Here is a 16,505-nt window from a genome sequence, read left to right as displayed (position 1 = left end):
TGCATTATGTGGAAATGCTCGCCACCCGTGAGTTTGTATTTTAGGATTTCACAGCGACTATGGTAATGGTAATTCCACGTAAAAGTACGTAAAATACTTTGAAAATTACCTAAAAGTATAATGAACGATATTGCTCATTGTTTTTTTTCGAGATATAAAATTTCATAGGTGGCGCTTTATAAAATTTTGATTGTGATTTTGATAAGAAAGTTTTCGAGGTTGACGAAAAAAATTGTGGAAACGCAGAAAGTTCGGAACTTTTGGCTGCTGAGCTGATTATGTGAAGTTCGTATTTCAAATTTTACATGTGCGTTTCAAGTTTAGCATATTGTCTTCATCTTGTGTATGTAATGTTGAAAGAGTGATTATGTTAAGTGTAAATACAGTGAAACCATTCTGCGTTGCAGAATCGAGTTTGCGAGTACAGCATAAGTTTTTTTCCCATTATTCGTCTTCTCCAAGTTTGAAATTCTTATTGAATAATTTACGGAAAAATTTCAATTGTACGTTCACTAAAAAATTCTACACCAATTTTGAATCTCTAAAATTCTCCACCGGATTCAAAGAACATTCGTCGAAGATCCTGAAATCATGTACGAAACAATGCGTATTCGTTTTCGGCCACAGAATGAGACGAAGTCAACAAATGTTTTCACTTTATAAAAAATTATGGAGTGATTTCAACTTAATATATTTCTTACAAAAGTTCAATATTAGTGCATTGAAACGTAATAAATTTCTAACCGCTGCGAGTATCGCTAGTGGATTTTTATGGGAGAAAGAGAGGATACCGGAGGATGAACTGATAAGGTAAGGTCGAATAGTATAGTTGAATTTTATGTTAGGAATTTGTTCGAGATCTAATTTCATTTCGTGCATATTTAATGTTACAGATTAGAAGATGAAATCGGTTTCGCTAAGAACCTGTACGAAAACAAAGACAGTCCCGAAAAAAATAATAAAAATTCATCTGAGGATCTTTGCGACTGCGATCGTTGTAAACATTTACATAGTGAGTAGAATGGAGTTGAGTAACAGTGTAGTTGATACTTGTTTCAAGTTTTAACCATGAAATAAATGTTTTCAGACGAAGATGATTGGGAATTATTTTATAGTAATCTGCATATGAAGATATGGAGAAAAGAACATGAGAAATATAAAGGACAAGGACTCTATGTCTATAAAGGTAGAATTCGTTAATTTTACTGTCACGATTACAAAGTATAAACACAATGTTATGTTTATAATTTACACAATTCCAGTGTATGGCAAATGGAACGATGTTACCGCTAATGATTTTTTCCAAGTGCAAATTGACTGCAAGTACAGAAAAGAATGGGATCAAAATTCTGTTCAACTGTATGTTGTAGATTCGGACCGTAAAACAACGAGTGATGTTTTATATTGGGAATTTTTATTTCCGGTGAGCCATGTTCCCCGAAGTTTTGGCTGTTCTGTTATCTACATTATGTATTTGATTCATTAGTTTATGTCCTTTTTTTTTATGGCATGCAGAAAATGTTTTACAATCGTGATTATGTTTGCAATCGAAGATATAAAATCGACGATGAAAAAAAATTGATGACCATCGTTAGCGAAAGCGTTGAACATCCGTCTTGTCCCGAGAAACCTCCCATTCATCGAGTAAGAGAATACTGGTCTCACATCGTCATAAAACCCAAGGAGGATTTTGATAAAGTAACTTAAAAATCGAGTAGACAGGATTACACTTGAGTATCATGAACATTAGTCTATTTTATTTATAATTTGGGACAACTTATGTTACAGCCTGGATTGGAGTTCACCATTACCTATTTCGATAACCCTGGTCTTAATATACCAACGTATATATCACTTTTCTACACAATTACAGGTGAATATAATGGCTCTAAAAATATCAAATGGTTTCGAGTGACTAACTTTTTTCCATTTTCAGGAATGCCTGAATATTTAGAAAAGCAGAAAGACGCGGCGTTAAATTTAGCCAAACACCGAGCGGAATACCATCGGTTGAAAGAAAAAGAAAAAGAAAAAGAAATGCAACAAAGTCCGCCTTCGTCTTATCCTCAACAACAACCCGAAAAACGTTTTCTTATACTTTAATTGCGATAACATGTACGTTAAGTCATTTGATAGGAAATTGATTAGTGGTTTTTATTACGCGAAAAGTTGTTATTTCGATAAAAATCAACTTTGATGATTGAAAAATGATTTTCAACTTCGTACTCTTGGCAATGAAATTTTAAAAAAATGTGCAATTTATTTTGGGGTGCTGCTGTGACGGTTTCGTATTTTTTTCTTAGTGAGAAGGAAAATACTTGAAATTGATGTAATTTTTCTGCTCATTTCTTTAAGGAATGATGCGTTGTTGAATTTCGTTGAAGCATATATTTATGCATTATTCCTTAATAACGACGACAAAACTACGTTTCGAAATACCCTGTTTATAATTTTTCCCGTTAATCTTGCATTCAAATTTTTGTTCGTGGTGCTATAGAAAATGATTCGATTTTATAGAAACGGATTTATGTTGGGGTTTTCAGTTTTTATTTGAAGAAAATGTGTAAATTATTAGTTGCATTTAAATGACTGAGTTGTTTTTTTTTTCAACTTTTATAATCTTTTTGATTTCTTCAACGTAACCTTTCGGTAGGTTCAAATTCATTCATTTCATACCTATAGCCTAAATTTTAGAAATAAAATTTGAAATTGTATAGCATGAAGGTTTTGTTGCTTGTTACCTGTTGATAATTAATGTAATAAATAGCTTTTTCCGGTATGCCTTTGTTTTGTGAATGGAATGGTGTGAGCAATATTCTAATGCATTTTCGAGAAGATTTCAGTTTGTTTTGTATTTTTAAATTTTGAAAAACATTTATTTTCTCTTAATTCCGTGTGAGTACTTCATTTTAGGTACTGTCCGAGCATTTTGTTTGTACGTTAAGTTGGTACTCATTCCATTATTCGTATAGCTAAACGTTATCATGATTCATATAACGGGTTTGTATTCATCAAAGCTTAGACGATGTATGAATTCTTGAAAAAAATTCTACAGCCAACTTTAGCTCAAAACAGGAATTACCAAAAAATTATGGACATTGCTTGAGCGTTGATGGTACCAGTCCATGACTGACTGTGAGCTGTGAGGTTTGAGGTTACCTACCATAAATATGAGTGAACACGTTCGTTCGTGAACTAGAATGTCGTGTTCTGTTCTCTGTTATCATTACAATTCTGCCGCAAAATTGATTTGATTATCAATTTATTAGTGAAAATTTATGCTGGAAAATATATTTTGTCTAATTGCAGTTTTGAATGAAGCTTCACAAACATGAATGTAAGTTTATTTCAGAAATTTTTTACGTTCAATTACTGAACGTCCTTGATAATAAGAAATGATCAGAAAAAAGCGTCATGGGGAAGGATTTCATTCGTCGAGATACCTTGAATATTGTAATTTTTAACCAATCCGATTGATATCCCCTGCTCGAGTAAAAGCCTGGAGATAAATAAAATAGTCAATTAAACCTTGCTTTCTCTGGGCGTTACCAACCTCTACTGGTTCACTCATATACTCCGTATTCATTCAGTGTGTTTGTATTGTGTTTCAGGTTACTAAGTTTTTAAATATAACAATTGTTCCACAAAACGTTATAAGAAGACTATCATCTAAAAAAATGGTAAGTTGAAGTTGATGTTTCATATTTTTATCCTATTTTATCGTTTGAATTATTTGGTACCTATCACGATAGCTTGTTGTAATTTCTAGTCTGCCAAACTAACTCCTGAAGAAAGATCAACGAAATTGGAACCTTTACTCTCGAACAAATGGTCATTGGTGGAAGGCCGTGATGCAATTAAGAAAGAATTTGTTTTTAAAAATTTCAATGAAGTGAGTAATGAGAAAAATTTACCTACCCTATAATTTAGTCAGATTATTTCTTATTGACCAGAAACCTCTGGATACACTTTACTACCTTTGTGTTATTATTCTAGGCGTTTGGTTTCATGACTAGAGTAGCATTATTAGCTGAAAAAATGGATCATCATCCTGAATGGTTCAACGTTTACAATAAAGTGCAAGTTACTCTTTCTTCTCATGACGTGAATGGTCTGAGTAATCGCGATGTGAAATTAGCTTCGTTTATGGATACTGCCGAAAAATCGTTCTCAAATTAATTCTATAAATTTGATATGCCTACTCACTCTCGATTTATTCTCTTTTGTTTACGGTCAAGTCCTGAGCACTTGTGTAAATAATGATTTTATTTGTATGTATTTAAGAAAACTTATTGCCTTCCTATATGATATTTTTTTCTATCTTAGTTACCTTTTACGACAATAATGGGAAACAATAAAAAAATGCTGCCTTTATTCTATGTATACATAATTTGATTTCCTTATTTTAATGGATTGACTTGGCTTAAGTAGCTGTGTTTTTCCGAGTTTTGAAAGATTGAAACTTGATCATACAGGTAGGTAATTGCTTCGACAAAAAATCACTATGTTGAGTGGCTGAAAATATTACCAAGGTACATAATTTATCTATACCGTACTATTCTGAATCTAATTTTGATACACTATCATATCGTTTGACCTAAGAAAGGTGAACTTTTTATGATAAGCCAAAGAACTTATCGCCATTCTATGTACATATTGAAAAGATAAGTAAGTATACTACATAGTTGCTGCTTTCTAACCATACCTTGTGTCTTTTTTGGTTGAAGAACTGAATTGTTTACGTATGAAGGTGTTAGCATAATGAGTAAATGTGTTTTCGTGCGATTTTATGCTAGAAAAAATAGGTATTTATAAATTCATAATTTTATTAGGTCTTCCTGTGAGGGAAAAGTATTTATAGGTACCACAATTCACAATACAAATAAATTAATTAATAAAGTCTCTTTAAAAATTAAAAAGTAAAAAAATTCAATAAAATAGGTAGGTACTTCATTCTTTTTTTAAATTACAATTGTGATCATACGTACTAATCGGATGCATTCAGAATTATGAAAAGTCTTTATTTACAAAGGAAAATGAAAAAAGCAGTAAGAAATTATTTTAATAAAATTATAATCACAAAAATGATAAAAATTATTCTTCAAATTCTTATAAAATAACAAAAATAAATACATTAAAAAACAATAATAATCAACAAGTTACAACAAAAACGTAAAAAAATAAATAAATACATCAATTAAGACAATGGTTCTCGTGTAGTGTTCGGTAAAAACAGACACATCAAACCTCCACCTGAAAAATTGAAAGAGAATATAATTAGTTTTAAGTAAAAAGTATTTCACATTTCACAAAATGTCATTGTCATGTTATGAAATTTCAGTAGGTAAGTGCGCTGTGCGATTACAGATTAGACTGACAGTCACATCATAATGTTACTCAAGTTGCATACTTCAATAAATGAGAGGAAAAATGCTCGATTTTCACGTTGCATAGATGCACTTAAGTAATAGCACTGACAGGTTGATAACATACTTGAAATTATAAAATGAAATGAATTGTGTCACAGTTTCGGGTACTTACTTATTAAAAGAAATGCAACAATGAATGTAGGTGCGGGGCAATACAGATCTAGTAGAGTCGCTATTACGATGTTACCAATAATACCACCAAATCGAGCTGCAACCATGGATATGGCTACACCAGTAGCTCTACAAAAAAAAAAAGAACAAACAATTATTATAGTTGACGGATACTACTGTAAAAAATCATATGTACGATTTTTTTTTTGCCGCTATAAGTACCTCAAATTAGTAGGAAATATTTCTGTTATTAGGCAATCAAGGGCCGCATTTCCACAACTGATGACGCTACTAAATGTGGCGGATACTATTAAATTTTGGGTTTTACTCACGATAAAGGACATTATGATAGCGCATGCTCCTGAAGATATCGTGCTAAAAACTGGTCACGTACATGCCATAAGATTAAATGAACATAGTAAAGGGTAATACCGGATTTGAGAGTGTTTAATAATTATTTACCTAAAAAAAATTTTCTTCCAAGTTTGTCCATACCAAGTACAGCTAAAATGTTACTGGGTAAAGCGGCAGCTACAGTGATAAATGATTCCAGAAAAACACCTCCGGCAATACTACTGGTGCAAAATGAATCTTGTGCAGTAGAATTCAGGTAATCTTTCGTGCTCGTGATATATTCAGTCACCTATTCCGAAATTGAATAATTTTTAACAATTTTTGCTAAGTAAGTACACAATACATATATAGTATTCCAGCAACAACTTAGGTACCTACCTGACAAACTGTAGCATTTTGTAATCCATTATGAGCTTTGGAATACTCATCGAATCGATTGAATAATTCAGGAAACCACATCATGAGACCGTAATACCTTTACATAAGTAAAAATTTCAATAATTATGGTATCAATTGGATAAAATTGGTACAAAAATGATTGGATTTCGCATATACTCAAGTTGAAATTTCATTTTTACTAACCCAATATGAAATGTAAGATTAATGGTTATAGAGATCAATGTATAACGTAGGATTGGTGGAATAAATAGCTGTCTTGTGTTCTCAATTATACCGCCCAACATAACTTTACAAAGATGGGTTCTCGAATTACCCTCGCATACTGATGGCATTTTATTCGTCGTTGTTTTGTTTTCAATGATTAAACTCCTAGCCTGATGGAACACAAAAAACATAGCAATAAATTAACGAAGAAGAATCGACAAAAATGGCAAAAAAGTAACGAAAGCAAATTAAAGTTGGTTCAAACGAAAAAATCAAAGCACCAAAATCAGATTTCGAAATCAAAATTAAAAATTAAATTCAAAGATTTTGGTATACAGGTACCTAGCTTTTTACTTATTTATCCTTCGGTATAACTGTTATAAGTCTCTGAAAAAAAGAAATAAATCTAAAATTCCATTTACCGGATACGAAGACATTTCGTTTCCGGTATTTGCTTGGTATATCCTTTGGAAAACTTTCATTGCTTTTTCGTGTTGATTTTGTGTTAAGAGGAACTTTGGACTTTCTGGCAAGTATAGTAAAAGGACAGCTACAATAAAGCTCGGAATAGAACACAGTGCTAAAAATATTTGCCATGATTTATAAGTAAAATATTGTGACTGATGTCCGATTGTCTGAGGAATGATTATCCAGGCTAAACCTAAAAAAAACTTTTTCGTTAGTAAGTTAAAAAGAGAAAAATTTTCGCAAATTTGTAATACTTTACAAAATGCAGTCAACTCACTGGCTACGAATAAATTTCCCAAAGTCCAAAATGCAGCCATTGAACTGAGCATAGAGCCTCTTTTAAGTTTAGGTTGAAATTCTGCGAAATATGACCAAATAACTGGTCCACTGCCCCCTAGCCTACAAACGATATTCATTTTTAATCTTACAAACTCTTAATTTACAAACAAAACGTAACTTTGTCCAAAAAATACGTACGCAGCGCCATTTAAAAATCTAAACAACATAAAAACGCTATATGATTGCGCGAATGTTGATGCAATTATACATATTGCATTAGTAAATGATATAACTATCAATACTTTTCTTCTTCCCAGGGTATCTGCCAGAGAACCCCACATATAAGCACCAGCCATCATACCTGTAATAGAAACATTACAAAAAGTTACGACCAAGTTCACACATACTTCAAAATAAATCAAGTAGGTGCCTATTTAAAACAACTGCATCATTAGTGCGCCTTTGCCTCGAAAATTATCGAGCTCAGAACAAAAAGAGTGAAATTCATTAGGTAGGTAGATAAAAAGGTACCTACCTAATTCGCTAAAAAATGTTATGATTTTCATTCAAATAAGTTGAATGATATTTAAAATTCAATAGGTAATACAATTTCACTCTTTTTTCTTCATTCATCTTTACTGCCATCATATAGCTTCCTCTCTACCATTCTTCCATTACGTCTACCGGATTTTACAATATTAATAAATTTATAATCTCGAGTTTCGTAATTAAATTTCAAGGTTGAATTACAGCATAACACCACTGTTGTCCCTACATTTGAGAAACATAAATTTTGAAATAATAGATATCTATCGGAAGACGGGTGGTAGAGGGTAACAGTAGGTACCTATATTCGTCAAGTGACAGAGTAACAGTACCGATGAATATTATAGAGTTGAGCCATCCTTTGGAATGTGTATCCAGACTTAAGTCACACTGGGCGGAAGGCAGTATGAAAGACATCGATATAACATCCATCTCTTCGCTCGTACTGACAAATCCACATATGACCAGTAAGAAATAGTGAAATTTTCCATAACCTGTGAGCAGGAAAAAATATATTATATTAGTGAGGATTTATTGAAGTTACAAACGCGTGTACGTGAAAAATCACATTACCGGCAAGTTCGATTGCTCGTTCAAAATCCACTGCGTCGAATATTTGGCCATTTTCAACTATCTCAAATTTACCGTTTGTGGGTGGAGGAGGATCTACATATAAAACAAAAAATATACACATAAATAATCTTAGGTACCCAACATTGAAAGTGCAATGAACTACATACATGCGAGAGATGTCTCAAGGTACGAGCAAAATATTTTATTGAAATAATAACGCAATACTAAAGGAGTCTATGTGAACATGTTTGCCTAATGTCGAGATAGCAGGAGCAAGAATATGCGTTAATACCGCGGAGCCAAAAAAAATGGAATCAAAACTAGTCGTCTGATTCTGCTCAATTTCCCCAACGTTTAATAAAATAATCGCCTTACCTACTTTCCATGTTAGTAAATCCTTTAGGCTTTAGTGGATGGATGGGAGGTGACATTTTTTTTTTTTACGAAATTGGATTTGTTGCTAAACTATGAAACTTCGAATTCTCATATTTTGAATTTTATCAAATTTGAAGCAAATTTGTTTCTAGAGTTTCCAAGTATGGTAAATTAAAGAATAATTGTTCAATTGAAATTCAAAAAATTAAAATTTTATTTTCATGTTGAAAGCTCAAATTTTAAAAATACGCACAAAAATTGACATTTAAAATTTTTGAAAAGTTACGTAGGTATCTACAAGGTATAAAAACTTTTTTCATTGCCCTGTTTTCAAAACACTACTTTTCCAAATGAAATCACTAAAGCCCCGTGAAGAACAAGGCTTTTCAAATTTCATCAAAATTCTAAAGAAAGTTCAGTTTTTATGGAAAATAATTTTAAATACCCGCTCAGACCTTCACTTGCCCCATCTATAACTTTCAATTTTGTTAGAAAATTTGATAAATATTAAAATAAAGTTTGATTTATCGATTTCTACCAATTCCAAAACGCTGAGTCTGAATATTCACATTTTTTTGGATTCAAATTCTCCGCGTTCCCCAAACTTTCACTTTTTTTAAAATTGAAAGGTGTCCTCCAAATTTTTGTCAACACGAATCAGAGAGGAGATTAAAATTTTGAGTTTTGCTCTCGAAGTTTTCGACAATTTTAAAACTATTTTCATTCAGACAATAGGCGAGTTTGAGTCAATGTCTGCAAGGTGTAATTTTCCAAGATTTTCCTAATTTTCAGAAGAAGCTTCAAGGGGAACACTATCACTTTTAAGGATCTGCGCTCTCGTCAAAAATATACCTATCATTTTATCAAGGATCCAAAGTACCCAGCGAGTGAAAGAGCGCTGTACCTGAATTTTCTCTACATATACGAGCCCTTCTACCACCTTTATAGTCATTCATTTCATGTCAAAGAACCAAAATTTCCTCGTTTCTTGAGTACAATGTGCTATTCATTAAATAATACACTTGCTCATGATATTTTAAACAAGAAAGTTTACATTACCTTTGACCTGAAGGTCGACAGTATCAATTGTGGTTATCTTTCCGTTATTAAGTTGTTCGTGATCTGTAGACAAAAAAATATCCACCATCAATAAATTATCAATACTACTTACAACAAAACGTTTGACGCGTATATAGAGCTGCTGTTTACTAAAATTATCGCAACATGAGAAAAATTATTCTTATTCTTCGCATAAATTCGCTGGCAAAATGCAAAGTGTAAAATTGTAGATCGCGTACCTAGGTAGGTAGGTACTTGAGTGAATAATGTTTGTGCCTTATGGTAAGTGCAAAACGAATGGATTTTTTGCTTGTCCCACCTTTATAAATTGAATTTTTAATTGAAAATGCCTTTTAGCATTTTTATTATCTTGAAAATCAAAAGTTGCAGTTTGGAAAACATTTTCAATTTTTTTTAGATTTTTACTTTTGTATTTCACAACTTCAATGACGAAGACGGGCAGAAACGTGAATGGGATCAAATTTTTAAGATTTTTTCTCTTCTTCAAGGACCAGAACTTAAGTACTTACATACCTAATTGATTTTAAAATGTGAATAAAATTTAATTTCATCAGACACACACAGAACAGAGGTTTCAAGTCTGCGAACTTTTTTTCAACGAAGTGTTGTGCTCTCCTGCATAGCGAGCGACCAAACAACTTCTCAAAGCTGCTCGGCGATTGGCTGAAATGACGAGCAATCAAATTTTAGTGAAGTAAGTTATTGCTTTAAAAATTTTCTCGATATAATTATTGAGTAACATATTAAATTTCCAAAGATACGAAAAAGAACATTCTGATGTTGACTTTTCCAAGGAAGTGGCCAAGTTGAAATTGAAAGAAAAAAAGAATGTGAGGAAATAGAATGGTACCTACTATAGATCAAGATCGATCAATCAGGATGTAAATTCTAGGTTCGTTGAAATTTACACGACACGAGAGAAACAAAGCAAATATTACGTAGAGATTACGACGTTATATAGCTTTTATTGATTTAACTTTAGAATTTCGTGATTTATGTATAATTACGTCACTTTACGATAAATTTTATCATTAATATGCCACGAAGACATTCGTCATTAGTTAGACATAATGCTACCTATATGACTTAGGCCTACAGGTTCACTCAATCAAGCGGAAGTTTGTAATATGCACTTAGTAGGGTAGGTATAGGTTTTCAATTTAATTTTTAAAATAAATTAACGAAACGCAGGGTATACCCAAATCCAAGAACCTATCTTTCACCAGGCTTATCAGAAATTCAATTTCAAATCATTTAATTCAATTGTTTTCTATTAAAAAGATCTATAGAGAGTATGTTTGCCTTTATGAACATCGTTAGTAGGTGTACCTACAAGTGTAAGTCCAGATATCTAACAAATATCACATAGAATGCAAGTATTTTGTTTTGTTTTTGTTGTATTTATTTCATAAAGATTCAAATAGGTAGATAATATTCGCGTTAAAATTGATGAACCTGTGTATCAATTCATGATAAACGACGAATGTCCTTGTATTTAATTTTTGCGAGAATCTGTAGCCTTAAGAAACAAATTCAAGTACTATCATACTACTCAAGTTTTAAAATAGATATTAATAACGAAAGTGGCTACAGTATCTATTCCATTTACTTACCTATCCCCTAGCCTATAGGTATTTTTAATAGTAATTTTCCAAATGCCTGTCGGCTCATATCTACATTATTGCACTTAAAACCTACCTAGGTACCATTTGGACATTCATTTTTCAAGTTTTTTTTACTTTTTATTAGCCCTCAAGAAAAATTGCAAATTTGTAAGCGAAAAAATCGTAGGTACCTATTTTCGAAGGAGAAGGTTTCATTTAATATAGCATACTACATAATATTCGTTTAATTGCACGTTAGTTGTGCGTTTTATCTTCTATAAAACAACATTTGACTGACTAATCACCCATTAATCTTTATGCAAATGCACCTATATCTAAGAGAATACTTATATACTTATGTATTTGCATTATATCCTTAACTATGCTAAATAATAAGTAAATATCCATTAAATAAAAATATTTGCGTATTTACACCGCACTTATGAATTTATATCTATATATATTTTGCTTTCAGTAGCTAATAAGCATGTAGGTACTTGCATAGGTACCTATAACTAGATATTCAATCACGTGTAAGTACAAAAAAATAGTTTTTTTACAAAATTTAGGTCTTCTCATTTACAACTAGGGGTTTTCAAATTGATGGTTAAAATTTTTTTGTAATTTTTCAATCACAATTATTTTAATAAATAAGTTAGAGAAATGAGGTTATTAAGATTATTCATACTCATCATGATCATTGATCATGAATTTATAGAATCCTACTCATGTATTTAAAAAAAAAAGTCTCCATTGAAAAGATGGATTTTTAAAAAAAAATTTGGATATGAACAAAATTCAATTTCTGGTAGAATTTGCATTCTTATTTAGGTACCTACTCAATTTTTGTAAAAAAGAATGTCAGATCAAGAAAATACTCATGAGTAAGCAATGTAAGCAATTAAAATGTGAAGTAAAATGAAGGGCGAAAAAAAGTCGAAACAACTCACCTTTTTTGGGTAAATTATTCGTCGGAGCTCCTACAATTACATCTCCATTATGGTCTGAAACAAAAAAATCGTATTTAGAATTCGCAACAAGTACCTATAGACATACTTAATTAACAAATTATAATGTGCAGCAATCGCAGTTAAAAACTGCAGAAAAGTTGAGGAATTAAAATGAGAAATATATTGTTCCATACAACCAATTGTTGCCAATATTGGGTACAAAATAATATCTATGAGTAATTTATTGTTCGAAAAAATAAGAATTAATCAAACTCTTAAATTAAAAAAATCTTATGCAGATTGAAATCTTGATGATTCATCACTGCAACGAGTGAGTAATTGATTAATTGTTAAAATAGGTACCGTATAATCGTAAAAATTTTCCACTTTTAAATCCTTTTAGACAGAATATTAGGTACATATGCGGGCATAATTTGGCTTAGACAAGTGAGGTAGCTAGGTGCATACTTAGACAGTTGAAAAAATTCCACGAGATTAAATCTGTTTTTTATTTTTTTGATAAATAGGTATCTGCGCTCGTAATTCGTCAGTCTGGCTCGTTTTCATAATAACAAATGTACCTACCCAAAGGAAAATCCCAAAAAGTGAATCAAAGCTGATAAGAATTTTTAAGGCAATAATTGAGAATGCATTTTTGAAGGTACCCTAACATGATTAAAATACATGTATCTACAGGTTATAAAAAACAAGAAAACGAAAAAAAAAAATATACTGGAAATGCATTGAACTATGAAATAGGATACAGCTGCTCTTAAGTTACCCTCTCACTTAGCTTTGCCTCGAGGATGGAAAAATCAAATTTCAATTTTGAAAATCCAAGCTCCAATTTAGGTTTTGAAATTCTGGGGCCATTGAATGAATTATAAGCGTAGAATTTCCAAGATTTGAAATTATTTTTGATTGATGATGGTTTGAAGCCGTTTCTAGACTCTTTAACGGATTTTTCAAAATACCAATTTTTAAAAAACTCCAGCCCCTTATAAAGATGTTTGTAAATCAGATTTCTTATTTTTGCAATAAAAAATACATGCTATACTTATGCCTAATTTTTTTCAAAAAATAATGACTGAGCTAGAGAATTAAAAAAATTTTTATGAGAACTTCAGATCGCTTTGAAACCGCCATCAATTTATTCAGAATGTTGAACATTGGTTATAAATCAAATTTCAGCTTTTTTATCTGAATTTTAAAAATCCAAGTAGATAAAATTTTATTGTTTTCCATGGGCCAAATTTGAATTTCCATTTATATTATAACCACTTTTCCAGAATTTGAAAAATCAAATTCAGAGCCAAACATAAAATTTTACAAGGTGTGGTATTTCTAAATAGGTAGAGGTACCTACTCGTACCTAGTCTACTTTTTTTTTCTGAACCAAAGTGATCCAATATTTCTCAACAGGTTGAATAAATATTATTTGCGCATAATTTGGGGATCTGCAAGGCTAATTTTACGTCAGCATACTTGAAGCTGAAAAATCTGTCAATTTTTTTTGTGTTCTATTGCCCAATTGTGAATTTTTGCACCATTTGTGCTCCAGTGTGATGTGCCACGAGTCTCATGATGACTTAAAAGCAAATTAAAAAATTTCTTCGAACCAAAATTGTATACATTTTATAACAACGAGCACAACTTATATTCAATTTTCCTCGTAAAATTTTTAATAGGTACTACAACTCCTTGATATGCTAAAATAGGCAACTTAAAGATGTTTATTCCTCGTATAACCGATTAAGTATATCCAAATATAAAATTATTCACACGTTTCTTGGAAAACCCAGCTCTCGTACTCATACACGGGTAATGTTTTTTCGCGCGATGAATACCTATTTCTATAGCTATTATGGTTAAATATAAACATCAAAATCTTATCACAATTGAATTTATAAACGACACGAAATACTTGACGGAGGTTTATGAGAGAACGAGTAGCTTTTATAAACAAATCGTTTTATAAAACGTTACACCGCGCATCAGATGATTCAATTAATATGTAAATAAATCAACAAAGGAAGTTCTCCGTCTCAGGTATCATAAAGAGTTGGACGAAGAGTTAGACATCCTGTTGAAATGATCAAGCGTTGGTAAAGGCTTTGAATTATTTCCTTCCTCATAGTATGTGCGCTCTTACCTGATCAATTCACTGGCTGATTATAAGGGAGTAGATAATGTAAGCTCATTTAATGCAATTTGGCGATTTATACTCGTACAATTCCATAGTCATATTTTCGGAATCGTGAACTTCCGTTAACGCAATTTCATGCATTTAGCTGATGAGAATTGTTATTTAAACAAAACTCGCGGACACCGGTTTAATCCGGCTTAAGATGAAGTGATATGAGGTACAGAATGTAATACCAGTTGCCTATCGCATGTACTTTTATGCGCTTTTGTTTTATGTAGGTACACATTATATGTACATTGTCATCGATGACTTTTTAATGGAAAAGTCCTGCGTTTTTACTTAAAAGACAAATTTTTTCGGACGTTGCCTTTAATCCCAAATTCGTCGGCTATCTAATGTGTAATCTCGCGAAAACAAAATGGTGCATAAAAAATTAGATTATTTCGAGTCTCACATATGCTGATGAAATAATTACATATTGTTAATTGGATACCATTTATCCTTGAAATCAACACATTTAATGTGAAATGTTTAACGACTCTTTATGAATAATCACAGCGTAAATCCTGCGAAATGCACCAACCTCTCTATTCAACAATACAACTGACGAGTTATGTTGGTCGGTAATTTTAGGCATTTAAAACAGCAGACACCATTAAATTAGCTTCATCCCAATTGGCTGGATGGCTGGCTGGGTTAACGAAAATAATGATATAGTGGCGAAAATGGTTTAATTAAATGTTCAAGGATTGAATTATACTATCGTTGTTTATCAACAAAAAGCTTTATATGCTAATTACTTTAGAGGCTTAAATTTACGCATCCTATACACTTTTCAACGTGATTACATTGGCAAAGCAAAATCATCACTGTCGAAATTTACCTGAAGCATCCTACAGCCGTGAATTCAAGAGCACTTCAATCTTCATTCCTCATTCATAAATCATCCAGTATAGGTAGAGGACCCACCAACCATTATACCTACACTTTGTAATGGATCAAGGGTCAAGTGAATCCAGCATAAAATTCATATTAAAGGTCGACTCGACGTCATTAATTTGTACTTTACTTTAAGTACGAATGAAAACAAATATACAAGTACCTACCTACAATAAACATATGGGGTACCGTGAAATGTTGACCTGTTGCGCTCTCCTCGTCTTTTTTCAAAAAAATCACACTCATCAATCATCGAGACTTCCACTGTTTGGTACATATTTAAATGATTTGTTATTTATTCCTTTAAAATTGGGGTTTCGCTTAAGCGGATTTAGATTTTTATTAATTCTTCGACCTAATTACCAATGCTTCTAAATATAAAAATATATCTATAACTTTCTCTTCGACATTCGTCAAAATTTTCAGTGAAAGTTATAGATATCGGCCAAATATCATGTTTTGAGAATACAAATTACTTTGTCGTATACTTTGGTGGAAAAAAGATAGAGGAATAAAATTTTTCGTTCGAGTTTAGGTATCAAAATTGTTGATAAGAATTCTCGTGCATAAATTACGATACGTAAGCAACCAAGTACCTACCTGTACCTATCCAGCGCAGTACTTATTAGGGAAGTTCCTGATGCAGTTGATAAATCAACCTTCAGGTTATTCCCAACCTACCTTCACATAACAAGGTTTGTCTTAAATTTCTGGACCAGATATTTATTTTTTAGACCATTGTTAGCGTTTTTGATGAATACAAGTCTAACTGACTAACTGTTTATAGATATAAAACTGGTTCTAAGAATAGTGGCGTTAAATTGTAAAAAAAAACCTTTTTATTAGATTTTAATAACCTAACCAGTTTTAATTGATAAGTAGAGCTTCCATGAAGATGCAGTGAGAATTTATATAAAAAAATTTTGTTACGTCAACCGGGATGAGTTCTTCGTAAATGCTGGCACACTTGATCTTATAGAACGTGTGCATTTGTAGTAAAATGTTTATGGCCGTCCTTGCTATCTATGACGTTGGTTGAAGCGATATG

The 16,505-nt window shown here is 31.8% G+C and overlaps 3 protein-coding genes across 4 annotated transcripts in view; 2 read left to right on the top strand and 1 right to left on the bottom strand.

The window, feature by feature from the left end:
• The first annotated feature begins 203 nt into the window (after positions 1-203).
• LOC135841781 (stAR-related lipid transfer protein 7, mitochondrial) lies at positions 204-2,779 on the top strand. Its single transcript, XM_065358965.1, has 7 exons — positions 204-810; positions 894-1,012; positions 1,088-1,186; positions 1,263-1,423; positions 1,516-1,698; positions 1,789-1,873; positions 1,937-2,779. Exons 1-7 carry the CDS (start codon positions 368-370, stop codon positions 2,101-2,103), a joined length of 1,257 nt encoding a protein of 418 aa, XP_065215037.1. The 5' UTR covers positions 204-367; the 3' UTR covers positions 2,104-2,779.
• Positions 2,780-3,185: 406 nt separating this feature from the next.
• LOC135841783 (pterin-4-alpha-carbinolamine dehydratase-like) lies at positions 3,186-4,374 on the top strand. The gene is made up of 4 exons (XM_065358966.1): positions 3,186-3,337; positions 3,612-3,680; positions 3,770-3,892; positions 3,997-4,374. Exons 1-4 carry the CDS (start codon positions 3,332-3,334, stop codon positions 4,177-4,179), a joined length of 381 nt encoding a protein of 126 aa, XP_065215038.1. The 5' UTR covers positions 3,186-3,331; the 3' UTR covers positions 4,180-4,374.
• A 668-nt stretch (positions 4,375-5,042) lies between these two features.
• The window catches only part of LOC135841779 (synaptic vesicle glycoprotein 2C-like), a 35,428-nt gene continuing 23,965 nt past the window's right edge, over positions 5,043-16,505 (bottom strand). For both annotated transcript variants that reach the window (XM_065358954.1, XM_065358953.1), the window contains 13 exons: positions 12,373-12,426; positions 9,798-9,860; positions 8,364-8,456; positions 8,123-8,284; positions 7,443-7,605; positions 7,243-7,364; positions 6,920-7,158; positions 6,477-6,667; positions 6,273-6,369; positions 6,003-6,183; positions 5,763-5,922; positions 5,542-5,669; positions 5,043-5,253 (listed from right to left, as the gene is read on the bottom strand). In XM_065358954.1, coding sequence (XP_065215026.1) covers positions 5,198-5,253; positions 5,542-5,669; positions 5,763-5,922; positions 6,003-6,183; positions 6,273-6,369; positions 6,477-6,667; positions 6,920-7,158; positions 7,243-7,364; positions 7,443-7,605; positions 8,123-8,284; positions 8,364-8,456; positions 9,798-9,860; positions 12,373-12,426 — 1,709 coding nt within the window. In that variant the 3' untranslated portion in view covers positions 5,043-5,197. The remainder of the gene's footprint in view (positions 5,254-5,541; positions 5,670-5,762; positions 5,923-6,002; positions 6,184-6,272; positions 6,370-6,476; positions 6,668-6,919; positions 7,159-7,242; positions 7,365-7,442; positions 7,606-8,122; positions 8,285-8,363; positions 8,457-9,797; positions 9,861-12,372; positions 12,427-16,505) is intronic.

The sequence above is a fragment of the Planococcus citri genome, chromosome 3, assembly GCF_950023065.1.
Source record: "Planococcus citri chromosome 3, ihPlaCitr1.1, whole genome shotgun sequence".
Taxonomy (NCBI): domain Eukaryota; kingdom Metazoa; phylum Arthropoda; class Insecta; order Hemiptera; family Pseudococcidae; genus Planococcus; species Planococcus citri.
This window is presented reverse-complemented; position numbering and strand designations above follow the sequence as displayed.